Source organism: Podarcis vaucheri (assembly GCF_965113315.1).
Source record: "Podarcis vaucheri genome assembly, chromosome: 7".
NCBI lineage: Eukaryota > Metazoa > Chordata > Lepidosauria > Squamata > Lacertidae > Podarcis > Podarcis vaucheri.
In genome coordinates, this window is record NC_138765.1 from 39,900,586 (window position 1) to 39,925,143 (window position 24,558).

Genomic DNA, 24,558 nt, shown 5'->3' on the forward strand with positions numbered 1-24,558 from the left:
ACCCCCATTAGACACCCTGAGAAAGTTGACAGAAAAAAGCTCCCCTCCCCACTCTCCTAACACTAGAACTCATGAGCATCCACTGAAGCTGCAAGTTGGAGATTCAGGACAGACAAGCAGCAAAACATATTGTCCCAGGCCAGACATGCTTTACTGACCTTGCTTTGCCTCGACCTGCCATGAATAGGCAATCCCTCTGCCTGCATTTACTGCACAGGGTACACAATTGTGGGGCCAGACAGTCCTATGAAGATATGCATGTTTTATTTAGCCAACCCTGCACTCTTTACCAAGCACAAGTCACAGGCTCACAACATGGCAGCTTCCTGCCATTTCTCAAGTTATAGAAATGGGAGTCCGAGGCACAGTAGCAGAATATGAATGAATCCTTGCCTAAAGCTATGAAGTCCTTTGGGTTGCTGAAGCTTGTTTCGCAAAGGTAGCAGACGGAGAAGGCGGGCGGGGGAGTGGGGAGAGAAAATATCCCCGCACACTGTTTTGGCTCAGAGCTGTATTAAATTTATGAACCCCTGGATGAAGAGTTTAGCAAAAATCGAAAGCTTGCACGTCTTCAGGCAGGAGCTGGGGTGCAGCATAAAAGCCAAGGAAATGGTGCTTGGGATCAAGGAGGCCTAGCACAGATCACACCACTGCCATGAACTCTCCTGGTGGCCACCCAAAATGCTGTTTAGTGGTGGCCTCTGGAGTGCTTGGCTAGGTCAGCCTTTATGAACTGGAAGCCCTCCAGTTGTTCTGAACAGTCAATGGTGAGTGGGGCTGATGGGGATTTCAGTCCAAAGCATCTGGAGAGTGCCAGGGTGGGGGAAGGCTGCTCAAGATCCAGGTTTGCAAACCTGTTTGATCACAAAACCATGGTTTGTATCAACTGACATGCACAGTGAAACCATGGCTGGCAGAGGATTTCCCAGCTTTTCCGACTGGAGTCTTTCCCAGTTCTTATTGGAGATGAACCTGGGACATTCTGCATGCAGGACAAGTGTTGTGCTCACCAAAACTTGCCCTTCCTTTTTTAAGGAGCAGGCAAGCAGAGCCTTAATCTGATCACCTCCCATGATGACACTTGAAATTGCATCTCCCGAGAGACGTGCTTCCTGTGGGTCACTGTTCGGAGCGTGTCTCTTGACCAGAGGGAGGCAAGTTCAAAGCCATAAATCCTGCAGACACACAAAGACCGTCTCTACACTAGAGAGGTGCTTTGGGGCTAACAAGAACATTTCATTCCTTCCCTAGAAGGCACAAGCAGTTCTTTCACCAAAGTTTGGAGCAGCTACTTTTAAAGTCACCTTGCCTTAAATAGCATCCAAGATAAAGAACGTAAGAGCCTGAGGAATCAGGCCAGTGGCCCATCTAGCTCAGAATCCTGTTCTCACAGTGGCCAAGCAGAGACCTGTGGGAAACGTGCAAGCAGGACCTGAGCACAACAGCAATTCTCCCTTCTTATGTTTTCTTGCAGCTGGTATTCAGAAGCATTTCTGCCTCCAACTGTGGAGGTAGAAAAAAGCCTTATCCCCCAGAAATTTGCCCAATGCTCTATATTAAAGCCATCCAAGTTGGTGGCCATCACTGACTTCCAGTTTCAAATGCATATATTAGTAAAATAGAATGCAGAAATTCTTTAAGGAAAATGTCTGTATATTAAGAGAAATATATGAAGAGTTCTAGCATCATGAAAAAGACAGCAAGTCTTTTCTCTATCCACTTCCTCCGTGCCATGTATAATTTTATAAAGTCCAAAATGCTGCAAACCTTTCCTCATATGGAAATGGATTCTGCCATTTTGAACATACCAGCGTTCTTATGGTACCCTAATCTGAGTTGAGTGTTTTAACAGAGTCTGAACTGCAGCCTTCCAAAATGTGTGCCCTCCACATGCTGTTGGACTCCCATCAGCACAGACGATTGGCCATGTTGACTGGGAGGTGGAGCCCAACAACATCTGTAGAATCTTCTGTAAGGAAAGGATGCTCTTCTACAGGGCAGCCAATGTGGGTACCACCTATCATTGCAGTACTGCATCAAACTTTCTGGCACTGTCTGCCCCCCCCATCTCTCTCTCTCTCTCTCTCTCTCTCTCTCTCTTACACACACACACACATTTCGAATCTGTGACCATGGTGCTAGCAGAGCATTCATGCATCCAAAGATGTCCATTACATCCCAGCTTAGCTCTGACTGCTTTAGTTTACGAGACCATTTTGAAACAGGTTATCCACTAACAATGCAAAAGAACTAGCATAAAAACTCCCTGATTTAGACAATACAAGAACTACAAACAAAGCCCCAACCATGTTGAAATCAGCAGGAGAGTGCCACAAGAAAATCAGAACCAAACAGGCCCATAAGTACATTCTGTGAGAGGAAAAGATCAGCCCAAACTTGACTTAGCAGCCAGCTGATCTGGTCTAAATAAAGCATCACGCAAAAGACCAGGGCAAGTATAGAGTCTCAACCCCACCTGAGCCAGGGTAGCTGTCCTGCAAAATCAAGAAGTAACGATCCTTGGTACCTGCACAAAGAATACATGGGGGAGAGCTGGCCAAAAGAAACAAAAACAAGAACTCATAACATCCTCCCTCTTCTCCTCTAAAATGTGCAAAAATGGAAACACTCGATGCAACGTTAAAAGGTTTCCAACAAGCCTTTTAAGTAAATATCTTTCCCAGCCTCCATCTGTATTAGAACAGCTTTTAGGTGCTTTATCTTTTATGTGTTTGCTGCCCTGGGCTCCTGTGGGAGGAAGGGCAAGAGATAAATCTAACACATACATATATACATACATATATAAATAACACTGCCCATTTCTCCATCCCTCTTTCTTATCAATCCCTACTTTGGGCGGGGGGAGGGGGGAATGGAAGGATGCAAAAATGTCCACAACAGCTGCATGCATTTCCATTTACTACCCTTGCATTTCTAGTGAAACAGGGAATGCAGAGATGCAGACTTGTAGAACTTACATGATCCAGTTTCTGGGCTAGGTGTCCTGTGGTCTCCCTGGTTGCCAGGTTTCCCATGTCCCAACCTTAAGGATGGGATGCCTTATTTGGAACTGGCTGCCTCTTTCTAAAAACTTTCTCCTTGGCAGACCTTATTCTCAGATCTTTTAGGGAGCAGATATAATACGTCCCTGCAAATAACAGGTGCTAGCTTTACACGCTCTTTTTAAGTGTGGTTTATACCAGGGGAGCTAAAGAAACTCTCTCTGCATCCCATTGTACATTATTTGGCTGGCTACTCTTCAAAATCTCCATTGGTCATTTTAACAGAGGGTTCCAATTTTTCAAATTGCAAAGCTCGCAACAAAATTCCTAAATATAGCAATCCCACTTAAGAAATCTGATTGCTTCTTTTATTTTTTTTCCTATTATGATCTTACACATTTTATATCCTGTAACATTTTTTATTTTATTTGTGCCTGGTGGGCCATAAATAAATCATGTTCGCCAATGAATATCCCTTGGTTACAGGTTCTGGCTTGGCCTGCCTTTAATCATCTCATGCCTCACTTAAATATTTTATAAAAACCTAAAGACAGAAGAGAGATTTTATTGGCACATTTTAACTACAAAGCTTTCGGTGGCAGATTTGCTAGAGTTTCCTTTGCAGGCAGATGTTGCCCCTGCAATCATATATATTGAGGTGGAAGCGTTCATCAATGTAGTTATTACCAGGGGGTTAGAGGAAGTATAGTCAATCCTGTCATGAGACCGTTTCCAAGCCAACAGTCATAATCAGTTTTACCAAGGCTGTTATTTTCTCCTCTGTGTTACTGGTCAGTTGACTCAAAACAAATCATTTCGAAGGTTTACAAGTAACAGCAAGGCATACTGGACACCTGAATTTCCTTTGTCGCTGCTGCTTTGACTTGTAACTGAATGTTGCATTTCGCTTTACGCTGTTTCAATACGATTGTTTAATTCTTGGTTTGGAATGTGCATGGTTTCACCCAGGAACCTTTGACAGAATTATAAACACTTTTAATGAAATAAATACTACTACTCCTGTTTCCGAGGGAACAGCAGGTTCTGTGATGTTTTTATTGTTATAGTCTGTGTTTTAATGGATCTTCTTAGATTGTGTTAATTCTATTAGTGCTTTAGTACATTTTAATGGTTGTCTTTTCTATGTTTTTAGCTTGTTCTGTTTTATCTGTGCAAGCCGCCTTGAGTCCTGGACAGGGGAAAAGGCAAGATATAAAAAAAGTATAATACCACCATACAGATGGGTTGAAATGAATGTGTAAAGGCATAACTGGGGAGGAGGCATCTGCAGGACCCCCTCCCTCCATCCCCTGCACCTGCCAGAAGCGGCTTGCTCCATTCCCAACCATCCCATTTTGAGCAGGAAGGCCTGTAATTCAGCTGAATGTGGCTTCAAGTCTCCTCATCACTGGGAACCTTGGGCTAGTAGCAAACTGACAGGCAGTGCAAATCCCACAAGCAAGGTTTTATATGCTGGGGGTTGTTTTCCCCTACAAGAAACTTAGCCGCCAGGTTCTCCACCAGCTGCAGCCTCTGAACCAAACGCAAGGAGAGCCCCACACAGAGAGCACTGCAGTAATTCAAACACCCTTCAGACCTGCCAGGGCAATATGAGATGGCTGAGGGGTGGAATAGACATACACACTCCCCGCCCTCAATCTAAGCCCTCACAGATTCTCTTAAGCTTATGGACATATATGTTCCACCTGAGAAGAGGGGGATGTCCTGGCTGGAGATGATGGGAGCTGCTTTCAAACACACCTGGAGGATCCCAGGTTGACAAAGGCCAATCTCATTCCTCCTCCAGGCCTCACTAAACTGGCTCGTGGCATCTCCATTTCCAACAAGAGGGCTTTTATAACCCCCCACAGTGCAGAAGAGTCATAACATCCACCTTATTGAAAATGAGTTTTAAAATTAAGAAACATCGCTGTGGCGCAACACACTTTAGGACTTGGGTTCTTCTCGGTTTCACTCCTGCTAATGTCAGGCACCATTGACATTCAAGTGTAATTAAAGAGAACATCCATAAATTTGCCTACGGAATGCATTAGAATTAATGCTTTTAAAATGAATCCCAAAAGGAGGCAATAATCGCCTGACATTTATGTAACATTACCCATTCTGCCAGACATTCAATTAATTCTTCTTTGGGTAGTCTCTGCAATAGTATCATAATTAATGTATTTGTATTTGAACCTACACAACAGCTAACACTAAAGAATTTTGCAAGAATTATTTCAGTGGCATTCAGATCCTTTTCTTCCTTGTGGTATTACGTCATGGCTGCAGTCCAGTTGGGGGCTGTAGAAGGGCCTTCACCATAGGCTGTGCCTTGACAGTGGCCCAGGCATCAGAAATTTGGCACACAGCAACCCAGGAAGAGGGTGTTCTCGGTCTCATCTGAACCCAGGCTTGTGGTTTGTCTTAATCCAGACAAACCCCGAGCTGTAAACTGAAGGACAAACCTTGTTTGCAGCTCACAGCTTCTCTGGAGTGAGGCAAACCCCAAGCCCAGATTTGGACAACACGCTAAGCCACATCCCAGACATGGGATTTACTGCGTTAGTTTTCCTGGTTATCATGCTAGTGCTTCTGCTCCTTTTTCTAGCACCCCTTTCACACAACAGCCCTTGTCGTGTTATGGAACTGTGGCTTTTTCACTGATATGCTGACACGACACACTAAATTTCATTCAGACCAGTGGGTGTGGTGTGGCATGACAATGACCAACATAGACAACATTGCTCCTCCACCCCAACTTTTCTCTTCCATCTGCCATAACACTCTAGTTAGAATCCAAGGTCAGTCCCACGGCTAGAATTTGTTATGAAGTGGAAAATTCCCCTGGCCCAGTTGTTATTGTAACAATGTCAAACCTCCTCTAGGGGGACACAGTAACAGTCAAAACTTGTAACTTTAAAGAGAAAATAACCTTTTTAAATCCCCCAATCCACAAAAAGATGACAGTTTCAATTGCACTTGATCTCCAGTTACTTTAAAACCAGGAGAAGTCCAGAAACACTGTATCTCTCTTGCAGAGTTAGCTGTCAACAGTACTCTATTTACCAGTAGTGCTTTTCACAGTACGGCATTCCTATTGTCCCTAGGCAGTCCGTTCCCAGGTTCTAAGTGGTGGATTTTAGCTTCTTTTCCTCTCTCTTTTTTTTTGCAGAAAAATGCAGTTCAAGCCTTTCCCCCCTCCTCTCCTGCAATCCGGAGGGGAGATCGCTTATCTGACGTTAGGATTTGAGTCCTTTTTCAAGCGTCTTTCAAAGTTTTAGCTTACACTCTCTTTGCTTTGATCTGTTTACAAGAAACGGAAGGCGGACTTCCTGTTTATGCCTCCCCGCTTCGGTGCCAAATTAATTATTTTTCTCCCTTTAAGTCCAATTTTATCCTACTCACGGGTAGTTGCTTTTGTAACCAAATTGTCCCAGGAAAAAGTCAGCACTCTCCGATAACGGCTGTGCGGCTTCACTCCGCGGAAGAAGCAGTCGACTCTCAGCACTGCGCCGCTCGCCCCGTTTCGCTCCGGAGCCCGTAAATGGGTTCCTTCGCAAATTCGGGGGGTGCGAAAGGTGCCCACCGAGTCCCACGTTCACAGGCTTCACCCGCCTGTGATTTTTGAAGGGTCCCCGCTTCGCCGCAGCGCTGCAGACCCGATCCTGCGGAGCTGGTCCCTCAGAGTCAGAGGGAATCTGCCATTACCAATGGCGCCAATCCGGAAGTCCTTTTTTTTGTGACTTTACTCCCACAATTTTCTGGGCTGATGTGGTTGCAAACTGATTTTTCTCATGAAATCAAATAACCTGGAAATAAGTGCAGAACTTCCACTCCATTCCACCAGATGTCCAGATGTGACTTTTACGTCGTGTGGAAGCTCAAATGTAATGCAAAAATTAACAGGGAAATGTCAGGGGAATGGGATAAAATGCTCTGCGATTGCAGCCATGGTCTCACACAGAATGTTGGGGCAAGCTTTGGAAAACAAATGTGAAAAGACAACATACCATTCAGCAATTTCCGGATGAAGAACTGCGTTGTTAACAACAAATCTAAAAATGAGAGAGATAACAAAAATTAGCTTGAAACTCTAGACACTGGGTGGGTGTCCAACTCTGGCACCAATGAAATGTGAGCATGCTTAAAGGGGGCTGTTAAATGAAGGAGAGCCCAAGTCAGTGCAAACAGGAACAGAGCAGAAGGAGCAAACAGCCTTTAGTGCGTTGTGGATTTCTGAGGTAATATTTATTGAGACTTTTCATGGGCCCCATAGGAGCTACTGGATGGCATATTGGTGCCCAAGGCACCCCATTGGCGGCCTCTGAGATAAAGGGGGAAAGGAAGTTAGAGCGAAAGCAGGCAGCTGTGATTTCAGGTGAAATGAAGATGTATTCATATATTTTCATACAGCAAAGCAAGAGGGAGAGAGAAAGAGAAATAAAGGTGATGAATAAGCACCCACAAGAGAGATAGTGGCCACTTTGCCAGGAGATGTAGCAACCCAGGGCTTTCTGTGGTGGCATTCAAAATTCAAGGCTTTCCCTCCCTCCACCAAAATGGACTGGAGAAATGTACAGTATTACAGTTTCTAAGATTCCATTGCATGCTTGAATTCAAGCTCTGCAAAGTTCTGAACAGATATTTCACATTCTTAGGAGCCAGCATCCAATTTCTGGATGCAAGTGGGATTTTTCCAGCCTCGCTGCTCAACACCTCTGCTGCAAGGTGTTCTGTTTTAGCCTGTGTTCCATCTCAACACCTCACCGCATGAGAAAATGAAGCCAGCAAGCCACACAATTCAGGCCCTCTACAGAACTCAGTCAGGCACCAGGAGGAAAAAAAGCAGCTCGGCTAATGAGATTTGCCTGCTTTGAACACGAATGAAACACTTTCCTTTCCAGTAGGTAGGTTTAGGGACTATTATTCCTGCCATGCTTCAGCACAAAAGAAAAGGGGGGGGGGGGGAGAGAGGATGCAAAAGCTAGTTAAGCATAAAGGCAACCTAGTACAAAACCCATTGATGAACAAAATGGTACATTGAGTCTATGAAGTTCAGTGAACAAAAGCCTGGATTCCATTTTGAGTTGGAGCGTCCCACCATGATCTTAATGAGAGACGAAGGAAACCAGGAGATACAGGCAGGTGAGCTGCACACAGAATAGCAGGGTGTAATTCTGGCATCAAGATCAATACCAGAGAATTGAACATTTAAGAGATCATTGTGAGAGCATCCCAACTGAAAGCTGGGAAAAGGGAAAACAGTGGTGACCTCACAGCTATCTGGCTCTCCTGTTCAAGGGAACAGCTTGGCATTGTTCAGGTGACAGTGCAGGTTGGAGAAAAATCCTCACAGTACACCAAAGGGGGGAAGACCTACTATCTCTGGCTCTTCTCCTGTGACCAGGGATCACTGTTCTGAATTTACGAAACCCACAAGACAGACGAAACCTCCTTACTTATGACGCACTGGCCAGATTCAGATAGCCACCTTCTCCCCCATAACATCATATGAAGGCCCTGCTGGATCAGGTCAGTGAGCCGCCTAGTCCAGAATCCTGTTCTCACAGCAGCCAACAAGATAACTGTGGGAAATCTGCAAGCAGGATTCAAGCACAAGAGAAGAAGAGGAGTTTGGATTTGATATCCCGCTTTATCACTACCCGAAGGAGTCTCAAAGTGGCTAACATTCTCCTTTCCCCTCCTCCCCCACAACAAACACTCTGTGAGGTGAGTGGGGCTGAGAGACTTCAGAGAAGTGTGACTGGCCCAAGGTCACCCAGCAGCTGCATGTGCACTCTCTCCTACTGCCGTTTCCAGGAACCGGCATTTAGAAGCGTTGCATGCGAGAGAGGAAGCACGTGTGGATGTGAGTGAGAGAGAGAACGTGCATGCATGCAGATGCCTGTCTCTCTCTTCCTTCCCTCTGCCTGGCCTGAGCCTCGCTGTGCGCGTGCACACACGGCAACTTACCCTCACGCAGAAAAGAATGAAAGGTCAAAGACCACCAGCAATCCAGAAGCTGTTCAACCAGAGGCTGAAAAAGGGAACCGCAGGATAGCAAGCAGCGCAAGAAGAGACAGATTTCGACAGAAGACAGAGAGTGAGAGCCTGGAAAGCAGAGAATGAAGTTCAGCTCTTGAGAGAAGTACTGAGACATGGCAAGGGTGGAAGAGGGCAAGGCTTCGCAGGGTAGGATGAAAAAATAAAATGGGGACGGCCATGTCAGTTGCAGTCAAAAAGGATCTGCTGAGACCAATGTTGAAATAAAACTTTTGCAAAAGCCAAAATAGGTCTTTTGCAGCACTAGGAAGGGGCACTGTCTACCGCTTCCCTCAATCCCCTTAAGAAGGAACAAGGAACAGAGAAGAACACATCCTGTTCTTTTTAGTGGGACTGGGCACTGCAGCCACAAGAACCAAACTGCCCAAAGCCTAGGCTCCTTGCAAAAAGTCAAATAAATAATCCAAGACAAATCCCTCACCTGAGAGGGAGCCCAAGAAGGAAAAACACAAAAGCTGCCTTCGCTAACTTAGTGCCCTCCAGATGCTTTGGACTACAACTCCCATCAGCCCCAGCTTCACTTGGCTGTGCTGTCATGGGCTGATGGGAGTTAAGGTACAAAATTTCCACAGGTTGCAGAAGGTTGAATTGAAGCCCACCGAACAAACCACTGAATAGTATTTTTAACAAGAGGATGAATTTGGTAGCAGAAGAATGGAAAGTGATGTTATTCACCCTAACACCACATGAGAATAGTTACACCAATTTGTATTTTTGGCTGCCTTCAGCAAACAAGGATGGCATCCTTATCTGTGATTCCTGCATTGCAGGGGGTCAGACTAGATGCCCCCTTGGGTGCCTTCTGACTCTACAATTCTATGTTTCTAATATTCATTGCCCTTCACATTTCACAAAAAGCCTTGGTAAGTGCTTTAAATAAAAGAGGAATAAGGGGGATAGAAAAAACTCTTTGCTTCTTTTAAAAAAATGCAGATCAGTGCATCTATTTCCTTTTCTTTCTTTCTTTACATAAAAAATGACAGTTCAGGAGCACAGCGCTTTTGCACAGCGAACAAAGCAACAAGTTTCCTCTCAGCAGCAAAAGTTGAGAGCGGATTCTAAGCTTCCTCCCTTGTAGCTTCATTAGTTGCAAAGTACTCCGTGTCAACTCTCTCCAAGGCAGTCAAAGGAATTATATGCCTTAAATGACAAAGCTGACAGTCTGTTGAGAGGCCAATGCCAAGACTGGGAGATATAAAGTGGGGCGGCGAGAGGAGAGGAGAGAAGCACTCTAACAAGCGATTAAGGGCATCAATTCTGTCATGCAAAAAGCAGCAGGGCGCTCAGTACTACACCAGTGGGTATCCCGCTCCTGACACAAGTGATCTACAGCTGTCAAACAGCAGTGAGAAGATCAGTTTTTTCTGCCCTGCAAACCCATGGAGAGGAAGGCGGCGGACAGCTGGAAGTCTCTTTCCAATAAGCTAAAGATCAAAGGGCAAAGTCACACTCTTCCAAGAGGCGCTTGGGCAGGAGGGAGGAATGGCAGGTAGCACATGGAAATGGAAGCTACCACCATCATCTCCAGAATGACCCACAGAATATGGAATTCTGGGTGTGTCAAAATAGTGCATCAAAGCTGCCAAAACTCCAGGAAGTTCCTCCCGTAGGCACACTTCATGCCCAGAACTGCAAAAGTTACACACTTATAAGCTTTTTGAGAACAAGCTTTCAAAAAGTTCAGATGTTTGTCCCAGCTTTAGTTTTAAAATTAACAAGTTTCTGCCCTGCCGTCCGTGATGGTGTTGTTTTGTATGCGCTGCCTCCACAGTCCGAGGCTGTAAATGCTTCTGAACACCAGTTGCTGGGAACCACAGGAGGGGAGAGCAATCTCATGCTCAGGCCTTGTTTGGGGGTTTTCCCACAGGCATCTGGTTGGCCACTAGGAGAACAGGATGCTGGACTAGATAGGCTATTGGCCGGATGCAGAAGGCTCTTCTTATGTTCTTATGCATGATGTGAGCATAATACTTGATAATGTTGCCGTGCAGGGGGACCTAAACTTGTTGAGGCCAAAGTCCACATTACTGCCTGGGAGGAGCCTGGGTGGGGGTCATAAAAAAACCAGGACTTGATTCAGCCATAGGTCGAAGCCTATTTAGTCTACTACAGTGTTTCACATAACTGGCTAACTACTATCCTGGGACATATTGTCAGGTCAAACATGTATTTCTTGTGGTCAGGTGCCTATGCAAGAACTTAAAAAATGTACAACAAATCACTTTTCAAATGCAAATACAATGTATATAAAACACAAATAAAAAAATAAGTATATGTATATGCATGTGTGTGTGTGTGTGTGTGTGTGTATACACACACACACACACACACACACACACAGTGGTACCCCGCAAGACGAACGCCTCGCAAGACGGAAAACCCGCTAGATAAAGGGTTTTCCGTTTTGGAGGCGCTTCGCAAAACGAATTTCCCTATGGGCTTGCTTTGCAAGACGACAGCCCATAGGAAAATCTCCGGGACAGCGGGGAAGCGCAGCGCGTCTTCCCCACTGTCCTCGGACCTCCTCCCGCCGCCGGAACGAAGCTCCGATGCCGGGCGGGGGGGGGAATGCCTCCTCCCGCCGCCCGGCATCGGAACGAAGCTCCGATGCCGGGCGGGGGGGGGGGACGCCTCCTCCCGCCGCCCAGCATCGGAACGAAGCTCCGATGCTGGGCGGGGGGGGGGGACACCTTCTCCCGCCGCCCGGCATCGGATGGCTTTCCTGAAGACTTGGGGTGGGAGGAGGGTTTTCCTTCCCACCGCCAACATTCAGAATGCTGTTCTGAATGTTGGCGGTGGGGAGGAAAAACCCTCCTCCCACGCAAGCCCCGGGAACAGAGGGAAAGCGCTGTGCGCCTTCCCCTCTGTTCCCGTACCTGTCCTGAAGGCTTGCAGTGTGGAGAAAAGCCCTTCTCCGCACCGCCAGCCTGGCAAGCGGTTTCCCTAGGAACGCATTAATTGATTTTCAATGCATTCCTATGGGAAACCGTGCTTCGCAAGACGAAAAACTCGCAAGAAGAAAAAACTTGCGGAACGAATTAATTTCGTCTTGCGAGGCACCACTGTATATATATATGTATATAAAACACAATATTCAACTACTTTTACACAGAGTAGACTCTTTAGACATGTTCATTTCAGTGGGCTACTCTACTCTGAGTAAATGTTGGTTGAATACCACTCACAGTATATAAAGCCAGAATAAAATACATCATTGTTCATATAATCAAGCCGCCATGACAGGCTTACAGTCCTTACATCAGGCCATCTTCTAATGGACACCTGATCATTTCCCCCACTGGTTATACGGTGTTCAAATCATTAGCTGGTTAACAATTTGTTTGACACACAAACCCACAAGGTAACTTACTGGCTGATTCCTTCAAACGAAGCTTCCCTGGTAACACTTCCGCTGTCAGTGTTAACTCCTCTCTGGAGAAGAAAGGCAAAAGTATTTGAACTATGACTATCAACAAAAGTACAGTTGCTTCAGTCTTAAAATTACAAAAGAGGCATCCTACTCTGTAAGGCAGCCTTCCCAAACAAGAGACCCTTCAGATGTTCTGACTACAACTCCCATCCCCCCGGCCCATCCCCTTTTGGCACCGAAAATGGCATGCATGTCAAAGTGAGCGCATGTGCTGATCACGTGCAAGTGGGAAGTTGCCTGTAGCCCAAACCACCCAAAGGGTTGTAGGTAGGCTATGGTAAGTTATTCTGGTCACACAGGGCATGTGCTGAAGGGTACCTAAGCCTATGTCTTGATTAGTGACTAGGAACCAAGTACAGGCCATATTGATTTCCCAGATGTAAGAATGGTTGGAAACCAAAGATGTGGGAAGAGGCCATGTAAATTAAGCAACCTTATATCTTGGTCACTCTTCCAGAACACCCAGGAGACAGTGGTTTTCATATGTTCAAAAAGCACAGGGTACAAAGGGCTTTCCATTCCTGGATTGCATACAATTCTCAGCCATCATCACCACCCTTTGAAGGTTGTGAGGCTGCCCTCATTAAGTTCCATGGAATTTGAACCTGGCTCCCAGTCAAAGCAGGTTAACTTGGGAAACTCCCCTTCCTCCAGACTTACCCAACAGCCTGAGCTTCTCCTAAAATCAAGCCTGACAGTGAGCAATAACTACCACTGAATAATGTTCCCAAACCTGTTAACACACAGGCCAGAAATGGCCATTAGGAGCCATTTCCATCTGGCTACAGGTGAGGTTGGCTGGTACCCAGCCATGGCTGTTGTCCTCTTCTCTCCCCCATTTTCTTTATGGATTGTGTCTCTTAAGAGTGCCTCAATAATAATAAAATTAACACACTTTTATTTGAAAACAGCAACAACCCTCCTTCTATTACAGAAGACTAGATTATCGCATTTAGTAAGATCCCCAGATGTTAGTGGACAACAATTCTTGCAGAGTCTGATGGGAGTTTGGGAGCCCAACAGTAGGTGAGGACCCCAAGTTGAGAAAGGCTGCTCTAGTCTGCAAGTAAGTTTCTCCAAAGTCAATACTTTCTAAGAGCACAAGATGTCACTTACCAGAGTAAGAAGAACTGAAGGGTTCTTTGAAGCCAGAACACTGGAAATCTGCAAAGAAAGAAGAATCATTGTGGTCAGTTGATCGCTCACCAGCATTGGCCACTAAGGAAGCTTCACAATGGTGCCAACTTGCAAGAGCTCTACTATCCATGCCCAACCACCTACTGTGCCCTATTCACACTCACACTACTTCTGCAGACCATTCCCACATTCCATCTAGTCACCTGCTGTCATGATTATACTCTTTCAGCAACCAATCCCATCAAATTCCTGGGACGACCATTTTCTGTTTTCCTTTAAACATTCTAAGGAGATGGAATGTTCATAAACATTTCTTAGCATCTCAATAGATAGGTCAATGGATAGGAAGGCACTGCATATTTATTTTGTGGTTTATATCCTGCCCTTTTTTATACCACAGGCATACGCAAGGTGGTGTATAGGATAAAAAGAAAAAAACACACTTATATACAATTCTAAAAACAGTCAGCAAAAGAAACAGCACACCAGGAACAGCAGATACATACACATACACATGTCCAACCAACGGCTGCAGTTAAGAAAAGGCCCAATGAAATTATTTGTGTGCTACTTTGCCAACAAAGCTGAGCTCAAAGCCACTCACAACAAAGTTGTTATTAAAAAAGACAAAGGACATTTCCCTCCACATAATTATACGTACACAAGACGCAGCAGCATCTCAGCAAAGCAAACACAAACCATTCAACGTTCACTAACCATTAACGCAGTGTAACACAAACTCCTAATTCAACAAAAAAAGGGGCTGGGGAATCCATTATGCACATTAAGCATCAAAAGCCTTTCTAACAGGACTGGCAGGTCTTCAGAGCCCATTTTTAAAAGTCAATAAATCTGGAGGATCTCAGCAAGGCAAGCCTGAAGACTAGAGACAGGGCCATAGCTCTGCAAAAGAGTGTCTGCCTTGCTAGCAGAAGGCCCCAGGTTCAAATCTCGGCAGCATCTCCAGGTAGTGTTGGGACAGACTCCCTGCCTGAAATCTTGGAGAGCCGCTGCCAGTCAGTGTAGACAATTCTGAGCTAGATTGACCAATGGTCAGACTCACTGTAAAGCAGCTTCCTAGATTCCTATGTAGAGGCTGTATCAGAGATGGAAAGCTATTTCAGTATCTGTGGAACGGAAACATGTTTAAAGGACTTCACGGCAGCAGATCCCCCAGAAAGTATTTCTGCAGCTCTGGCAACAGCCACTGGATTTCCAAAGCATAAAGGAAAGCCGCATCTCTTTAATTCCACCCACCCCCAGCCTGGTCCCACACAACAGTTTAAGCACGGAATCAGGGTAAGCACAGCGTTTGCTGATGACACTCTGACAAATTGTCAATATAGCTGATACTAAGCAACAAGGCACAAATTTCTGGCCGGGAATCACTTGTCATCCACTCTTGCAGATAAGAAGCCCTTAACTAGCACTTCTGTATTCGACACATGAAGCCTGATAACAAGAAACCACGATTCCAATCCAGATATGTCAAGCAGCAAACCTCCTCAGTAGCTGCAGCAGAGGGAATGAATAATTAGCGCAATGCTATTTCAGAGGGATACTCATCTCAAGAATCAAACTGCGTTTCAAATGCCAGCCCCCCAAATATGGTTTTTTTAATAGAATGGTACACACCAGGGTTAGGGCCCTGAAGAGCGAGAGAAATTGTTTGTTTTGAAATCTCAGTCTGTGCCCCACAACGATCACAGACAAAACGTAGGTAGGAAGAACCCAGAACACACGAAGGGGGCATAAGGAGAACACAGCAATTGCCTGGCTAGATAGAAACAGATACAGTATATGATATTAATAAACATCTTTATAGGGCTTTAGGAAAGTGCTCAAAGCATGTCATGTGCACACAGGTTTTTTACAATCTTCCTTTTTCAGGCCAAAGAGGTTGCCCAAGGCAAGTTCACATCAAGACGCAACAATTGAACTGAGGCTTGCTGGTTCACAGACTCTCTGCCACAACAAGCTTGCACTATTGCCATCAAAAGCAGCTTCATAGGAACACATAGGAAGCTGCCTAATACTGACCACTCGTCCATTTAGCTCAGTATTGTCTACACTGACTGGCAGCAGCTCTCCAAGGTTTCAGGCAGCAGTCTCTCACAACCCTACCTGGAGACGCCAGGGATTGAACATCTTGCAAGACAGATGTACTACCACTGAGCTATGGCTCTGCCCCATGTGATCGCTTAGGGCCATAGCTCAGGGCAGAGCTCAGTGCTTTGCAGGCTGAAGGTTACAGGTTCAAGCCTTGGCATATCCACCTAGGGCTGGGGAAAAGACCCCTGCCAGAAACATGGGAGAGCCAATTAACAGTACGACAGCTTTTGCTGTGAACCACTCTGAGATCTACAGATGAAGAGCGGTATACAAATTTAATAAATATCAGGCTCTGTCAGCCTTGCTCCAGATATTCTGAGCCAGCGTTTAGAGCAAATGGGAGTTGTAGCCCAATATGTCTGGAGGTTGGCAAAGGTTGGTGCGGACAGCACTGAGCTCAGGTACTCCAAGAGGTCTGACTCTGTTTAAGGCAGCTTCAGGGGGGAAACGGCATGAAAAGTATCAATAAAACACTGGTGTCAAGACGTGTTTGTTGAGCCCATGTGAACACCACATCCAATGGGTACTAGTGCTCAACCCAAAAAAAGTAGGTGGTGGTGATAAGGGTACCTACACAGACTCTCAGAAACCAGAGCCCCATGGAATAAAGGAAGCTGCCTTACACTGATGCCAGGTTATTGGTCCACCCAAGCCACCATTATCTACACCAGGGTTTCCCAAACTTGGGTCTCCCAAGTTTGCTTTTGGACTACAACTCCTATCATCCCCAGCTAGCAGGACCACTGGTCAGGGATGATGGGAACTAGTTGTTCAAAAACAGCTAGAGACCCAAGTTTAAGAAACCCTGATAGGCAGCAGCTGTCCAGGGTTTCAGGCAAAGTCTCTTTCAGCCTGACCTGGAGATGCCATTTAGGATTGAACTTGGGGATACTCTGTATATAAAAAACAGATGATCTACCACAGAGGTACACTGGGCCCTTCCCAACCAGTCCTGTGCACCAAGAGAGTTTGGGGTATCTCTTTGCACAAACTGCAAACCTCTCATGCAGCAAAGCAAAGCATTTCCATAAAAGAGAAATCTTTCAAAAGCAAGTAGGGAAATAGCAAGGCGGGTTTGTGGGTGAAAGGGGGAGAGATTTTTAAAAAAATATTGTAACACACTTGCCTCAAGTAGTTAGTGGGATCCCAGACAGTGACTGCAACAAAGACCACTTTCCAACTGCTTCTCTTCAAACTGGAAAGGCTAATACTTATTTACCCAATATTTTTGCCTCTCAAAAAAGCTTCACAAGATCTTGGCAAAGGCAAAACACTCACCTCATCTGTATACCGAACTTCATTGACAGCATACTTCTGCCTGAAGAATTCAGGAGGCTGGATCCTTCAGAATGCAAAGAGACAACTGGTTATTTTGCAAGTAAGAGAACAGCTTGATATATTATTATCAGCTTTATGTTACTATGCCCCCTTTTCTTTTTACGAGACAGATTCAATGCAGAAAGGAAGAAAATGAAGGACAATGAATGCTACAGATACGAAAACCCAAAGAGCAATTACACATCACCACCAGTTTTGGGCTACAATATATATATATATTTTGCCTAGTCAACAACAGCAATTTGGTATATTATCATATGGTACAGGCGTTCCTAGGACCCTAAACCCCATTTTTAAGAAACAGTATCTAAATAGGGGTAAGACGCACAGGACACTTTTCAAGGGATCATTAACACTGGGCATCCACATTTGAACAAAGTCTTAAGTTACCACATTTTTCTAAATTCCATGGTTAGGCATGGTATTTATTAGGACCAACCAAAATGGAGCTAAAAAAAAGTGTGTATTGAGTTTTCAGAAATAACAATAAGATTCTGCAAAACAAAGTTTTGGAAGCAGGAGTTACAATTTGGAAGAAAGCAAGCCTTGGCACATAGAGGTATGTGCCATTGGGGGTTGATGCAGAATTCTATTGTTCTTGATAAAGCATATTAACAGAAGCCATACAACATCAAAATGCTCTCATTTTGGAACCCTCCAGTGACGGGTTAGATGCTCAGGTAAGGCAATGCCCCATGCCCTCCCATTCACCCATAAGAGAGACCCCATGCAGCCTTCCAATGTCTGACAATTTCGAGTCTGGCTGCAACCAGCAGTAGAGCAAGCAACTCTTTGTGAACAAGGGTGGGATTTAAGGGATGTGAGTCGCTTACAGTGGCCAGGAAAGCTAATACTGGGTCCAAGATCAGCAACTGGTTGGCTATTGGAGACAGGTCCATGAAAATAAACTGCCAACAAAATGCAAGTTTTTTGCATCCTCATCACATATGAAGAAAGGTGCCCTTGCCACCCCAGGGTGTCCAGCATAGTGGTGAGGTATGTTTCAGAATACGTGACAACATAGCAAGGGTCCAACGCCAACGTAGTAAAAGCTTGTTCTGAGCAAACTTTTTAGTTTCAAAAGACCGGTGAAGGAAGAAGAAAAAGTCTGGCTTGGTATTGAAGCCACCAAGTCTCATTTTAGTCACAGGACAGAGTTGTTGTAGTTGTAGAGCACACAGTATACAGACAGTAAGAAAGGTGGGAGACTCAGGGAGAGCTACTGCCAGTCAGTGTTGACAGTAATGCAGTAGACGGGCCAAAGGTCTGACATATTCCTGAATTTCAAACATACACAAATACCATTGCCAAAGCCCTCCAGGTCAGCTTCTGCCTCGTGCCGTGTGGCAGAAGGGCGAGCATTGCAGACTGGAAAGACATCTGAAGAGGAATAGCTACCCGGAAGTGAGGAAGTGAGGAAAATTGCATCCAGGTGTCTTCATTCTGACACACACAACCTAATTGTAATAATACACCCAACTCCCTACCCCCGTCCCGGCATTATGAGCTATGTTGTTTTCTTTTTTTAAAAGGGCGAGCGTAAAAAGTTGAAGAGCAAATGGGTTCTTTTCAAATGCCAATTATTATTTTTTAAAAGTCATTTAAATGTCATCTTGTCAACCAAATATGATAGGGGAGCAACCCGTTTTAAAAAGGCAGCTATAAAAGCTGCTTAACATAAGCACCGTTACAAGAAACATTAAAAGAGAAAGCAGGTCATTATTCACACTTGTTTCCTTTATGGCACCAATAGCCTTTAATCAAACCCACCCTTCAGCATTGCACAGACACTTGCTCTTTGGGATGCACAGAGCAGATCAGCCAGGAGATTAGCCCCTTCACTTGGGCAACAGGGAATCACTGAGAAGGCCAGCTGGTTAAATTCATGGGAGAAATGATCGCAGACTCCAAATATGCCAAAGAGGTTCCCTGTTACTCCATATGGGAGACTGAGAAGATCCAAGAGGCTGCCCACTTCCCGACAGACCCTCTTGTGTGCTAAGATGGGCAGAGGGGGCCTTGTTGGTTGCTCCACTGCCCTCAGGGCATTCTCTGTGGCAGCCCCTGAGTTGTGGAGCTCCCCACAGGGGTGTGTTTTGCACCTTCAATGTGCAGCGCTGAGTGCTGGAGACACATCTCTTTACTCTCGCCTTAGACCGGCGAGTTGTGTGTTTTTCAGGACCCGCCTTCTTCTGGCGACTGCAATTTGTTTTAACTGTTTTTAATTCTGAAATCTAAATGGTTGTCACCAGCCCTGGAGCCTGCTGGGTGGCGCCAGTCATTATGGTGATGAAAGAACTAATGGGTGGAAATTGCAGGGTAGCAGTGCAAACAGCAGTAGAAACCTCCTGAGGATAACAGCAGTTTTGACAGTGGAGCAGGTAGATTGCACTGGGAGGTGGTGGGCTCTCCTTTACTGGTGGCATTTAAGCAGAGGTGGGATGGTGATGCTACAGTTACACCCTGCATTGCAGAGTCTGCACAGGGCACAGGGGATTGGCAAAGATGACCCCCATAGTCTAAGGTAATCAGATTTTTTTCAATGAATCCAGGGATACTTTTCAACTTCCAACTAAACAGATGGATTTTGTCAGGGGACTGATTTGTAAATCTGGCGACTGTCCCCCGGAAACGGGGACGTCTGGTAACCTTACCATAGTCCCTTCCAGCTCCATGATTCTAAAAGGAAAGGAGAAAAGGCAGCTGAACAATACAAGGGGGACTAAGGACATCTCTGTGTTTAAGGCCCAGCATCCAGGAAATCCATATCCTGGAACAAGTGAAGTCTGCACAAACACATTATGCAAACAGGACAGTTTGCACACGCGTGATTTTTGTACAATTTATCCTGCAGGGTTTTTGCATAATTTATTCTAGTTTTGCTAGCCTTGCAGCTGGGCAAGAAGCCATGAAAGGCAGAGCATTCTTGCTTCAGACCACCTCTCTGGTTCCTGAAATTCCAGCATGCATTTCCATGTATATTTTTCAAGTGCATCTCCAGAGGCAGAGGGCCAGAAACTTGCTTTTTTTTAAAAAAGGGAAGTCAAGTTCTCAAGGAAACTGATTTTAACCCACCTTCACAATCAGCAATCCTGTGCAGTTGTAGCAAATTTATATCTAGTTGCTGTCTACTGCAGTTTCCCCCCCAAAAAAATCAATAAGTAAATTTAAATGCAACAAGTGTTGTACAGCAGCACAGGAAAAAGGAGGGTAGCCGCCATTTTGCTTAGAACACAGAACATTTTAGAGAAGCCCTGTTTTGCAAGAGTGACCAACAACCCAATGAAGGCCCTCCATGTAAAAACTGAACTGAATATAGGAGTGTAGCAAAAAGAGGTGCAGATAAGATTTTCATTACAGCAAACCAAAGAGTCCACTAATGCACTGCTCAGAAAAGAGAGAGACAAAATTAACGACTCGTCACGCAAGCTGAAAACAGAAGCCTTTCAAGCAGTCTGACCACCTGCATGTTTTTAATGAATATGTAATAAGGCCAAATTACAGCCGTCACTTATAATCTTGAATCCCTTTGGCTGGAGAAAAATATACGTTGTCATACACCTAGCACATCTTAAATGCAATGAGCAGAGATAGCTTTTGAAGTCAGCAACTGTCCTAAAAGTAGCATTAAAATGTCATAGAGTGGGACTAAAGACATTCAGCGGCTACAGACAATTAAAACTGGTGATGCATCCTTTGTCCCATTTACTTACTATGCAAAAGCCCTGCAATACAAGTGTTTCAAGAACTGGAGGGCGGGGGCGGCTGGGCAACCATAGCATTTGTTAAAACACAATTAATGCTGATGGAAAAGAATTGGTGGGATGTACAAGAGAAAGTTTTTGCAATAACCCGCCCCCCCAAAAAAGTATAAAGATTCCTGTTCAAAATTGTTGTTGCTGAACAGACAAAGTTCCGCCAAGGTTGTCAGTTTTTAATAAAAAGGGCAAGGTTATGTTGTTTAGGGGTGCACACTGGAGCAGGGGTGAGGAACTTTTCTGGTCTGGAAGCCCAGATCTTTATGTCCCACCTCACCGCATGGGTCAACTGTTACAGGTGATCAGGGGAAAACCACCTGCCAATCATTTGGCATTAGGTGATTGATAAGCTGTCAAAGCTGACCCCACAGGGGTGTGGGGAACAGCCTGCTTCTCCAGCACATTCCCCACAGGAAATATGCTGGCAAACCAGGACTCAGGAGGACTGAACTCTTGAGTCTTCAGGGATGTGAGCAGGATTTAACGCCTACTTATCAGCTGATGAGCAAGGGTTAAATTGTGCCACTCTGGCTGTATGCCAGTGGAATGCGGCCAAAGAAAAATGGATCGCTCATCAGTTGACCTCACTCAGCAGCATTGGCTGATTGACAAGGTGGGTGATGTTTTGGGGAAATGGCCTTGCAGGCAAAAATGGACCCCTTGGCAGTTCTCCACTAGCATCTATTTCTAGGCATTTGGCCAATGGTACAACAATCTATTATTGCCAATGACCAATATTCAAAAAGAAACTCTGCATAACTTTGTATAACTATATAAAACACTGGACAAAACAAAATAGAGAACCATAACAACAACATTATACAGTACTAATAACTACATCTTACTGCACAAAACAACATACACAGAAAACAAAACTCCAAGTTTGCTAAAATTAGTCCCTGCAGAGTTTTACAGGCGGCGACACAATGTTTTGTGCATTCTGATCTGAAAAGAGTAGGAAAGAATAAAATACATCAGATCATCCTGAGGCTTTTTGTAAAAGTGGTTCAATAAAAATCTGAGGTATAATACAATAATATAATAAAAAAGAACAATACATAAGGAGGTGAGTTATTGATTCTACTTCTCCAGATTCACAGCGATATACAGTGGTACCTCAGGTTACATACGCTTCAGGTTACAGACTCCGCTAGCCCAGAAATAGTACCTCGGGTTAAGAACTTTGCTTCAGAAAGAGAACAGAAATCGTGCAGTGGCGGCGCGGCAGCAGCGGGAGGCCCCTTTAGCTAAAGTGGTGCTTCAGGTTAAGAACAGTTTCAGGTTAAGAACGGACCTGCAGAACGAATTAAGTTCTTAACCCAAGGTACCACTATATAAGTTGACCATAGTGGATCTCCAGAACTGCTGATTAGAGAACATTTGGGCACCCCAAAGTAAAGGCTCTGTGATGTCTTTGAACAGAGAGCATGTAAAGATAGCTTGCTGGTTTACAGGGTTGAGGCGCTCTGTCGATTAGCATGTTATTCGAGGCGAAACCTAGATGATATCAGTGTTTAACATCCACATTACATTCCTTAAGTATTCTTCTGGCCAATTCCTATCCAATAGGGATAAGGTAACCCATGGAACAAACCATATACCAACAGTGGGGAATCTCATCCTCCCCACCCCCACCCCATTCGGGCCAATTCATGTCCACCCAAACATCATCTATGAAATGGGCTGCAGGAAGCTTTGCGGGTATCACTGACCAGATGATGAGTAGCACTTGCAATAATGCTTTGCAAGCACAGATCAGCTGATCCCTGCAACTTGCAAAACTCTGGATGCCAGGCCAGCCGATGGTTAGAGCTTGGAAACAGCAGCACTTTTGCCCACATGGGTGGATTTCAAACTATACAAGAATTATGATGTCAGGTGATTAACAGGGCTTGATCCTGCAGCTGTGACATGTGCCATCTAAACATTCTGCCTCCCCCCCCCCCGCTATAGAACTACTTTTCTCATATGCAAATTGAATCCATTTTGGCTTGCAAATGAACTTATCAAACTAGGCCCATGGGGTGTGGGGGAGAAAGGAGCTGGCTTGCTCACCCAAGTTCCCCACTCCTGCTGTAAGTCTGCTGCTGCAAATGCGTTGTGGCACCACATGAGCACAGCTCCCGCACCACTGCTCCCCTCCATACTAACTGGTGTGAACATGCACACATTGCACCTTCCAGAAACAACACTAGGAAGTCATTTGTTTGCACCAAAGAAAACTGGCAGAAGCATCTGACAAGCGTTGGTTCCTTGGACACGAATTATTAAGCATGGGTACATATGGGAGGTGGGTGTAGAACTTTTGCAGGCTCGTTTGGAAAATGCTACATGACAGAGCAAGTCCAGCCTGCTGCTCCCCCACCTCTCACAGAGGCTGCTTTGGAAGCTTTGGAAACCCGGATGTCCATCTATGTCCGGAAAGAGCTATGGATATCGATTATGGTGGGGATTTGCTTACATTGTATTCTGGGCTACAAGGTACATGTTTTGCAATAGGGCTGGGCCACTGGTGGCCCTCCAGATGTTGCCCTAAGCCCATCACTGTTAAAAATAATAACACCTAGCACGGGGATCTGATTTTTAAAATCTCAAGGCAAAATGGATTGGATCTGTGTATGAGAAAAATAGTTCTTTATAGCAAAAAAAAAAAAAAAAAAAAAAGGCAACCTGTTTAAGCCTGCGTGGGCATGGGCCACAGGAGGGATCATCTGAGTGGCATCTTCCTCTCTTATACAGGAAAGAATGTATCTTGGTGCTTCCTTGAGTGGTGGCTCAAGTTTTGGATGATGTCCTGGGAGATCAGAGTGCAATTCCCCTCAGCCACCAGAGTCCCTAGTCACTGTGTCTCAGCCTACTGGAACTGACAGGGCTTTTGGGAGGAGAAGGTGAAGTACTCCCTTGAACTCCTTAGAAGAAAGGTGGAAAATTTAAAAAGTAGTCTCTTTTTTTAAAAAAGAAACCCTGTATTAAGCGTATTAAAAATAATTTTCAAAACAGGAAAAAAATCTGCCACCCTATTAAGAAATTGGGGGGGGGGGCTCTTTCCAGTCAACATTTTGATTGATGAGAGTGAACAACTATGCACCACAGCCTTATATCTCTCATCTAATTTTCTTTAGATATATTTCCTCACACAGCAAGCATCTTTCGCGGACACACAACACACACACACGGGGTGGGGAGCAATCCACAGACACTAGGAACAGCTCATCAACATCTTAATTTTTCATGAGTGAAAATGTACAAGGAAGAAGCTTGAACGCAAAGGTAAGGGAAGGTTATGGTAATTCGCCGCGCCAAGCTGGAAGCCATCAACGAGGCATGAAAAATTGGAGCAAGACGAAAGGGACGTTTAAAAGCTGTCAAGATGCTCGCCAACACACTCGCTCCTCGTTACACTAACATCAGATGCACAGATGGCAAAGTGTTAACTAAACAAGAGGGTGTCAAACCCATCCAGCACGCGCGCAACGCGGGAGACTTTAGGAGGCACTAACAGATGTTTCTGACAGTGCCAAATATTTAAAAACAACCTCTGTTATGTAGAGCAATGCAACTTTTATAAAAAAAAATCCCCAGAGTGGGGGGGGAGAGAGAGAGAAGATCTGCAGAAGAATGACGCCCCCACTAAATTGTGTTGTTCCACGAGTCATTTCTCACGTTGAAAATGTACCTCCATTTGCAGAAATAGGCAGCCAACGGCTCTTCAGTG

General features: G+C 45.0%; 1 protein-coding gene across 1 annotated transcript in view; it reads right to left on the reverse strand.

Annotated features, from left to right (window-relative positions):
* The window catches only part of PEPD (peptidase D), a 123,809-nt gene that overhangs the window by 76,985 nt on the left and 22,266 nt on the right, over positions 1-24,558 (reverse strand). The window contains exons 4-7 of the mRNA XM_082233492.1: positions 17,026-17,089; positions 13,615-13,662; positions 12,439-12,500; positions 7,016-7,060 (exon numbers count right to left, since the gene is read on the reverse strand). Of these exons, the coding sequence (XP_082089618.1) occupies positions 7,016-7,060; positions 12,439-12,500; positions 13,615-13,662; positions 17,026-17,089 (219 nt within the window). The remainder of the gene's footprint in view (positions 1-7,015; positions 7,061-12,438; positions 12,501-13,614; positions 13,663-17,025; positions 17,090-24,558) is intronic.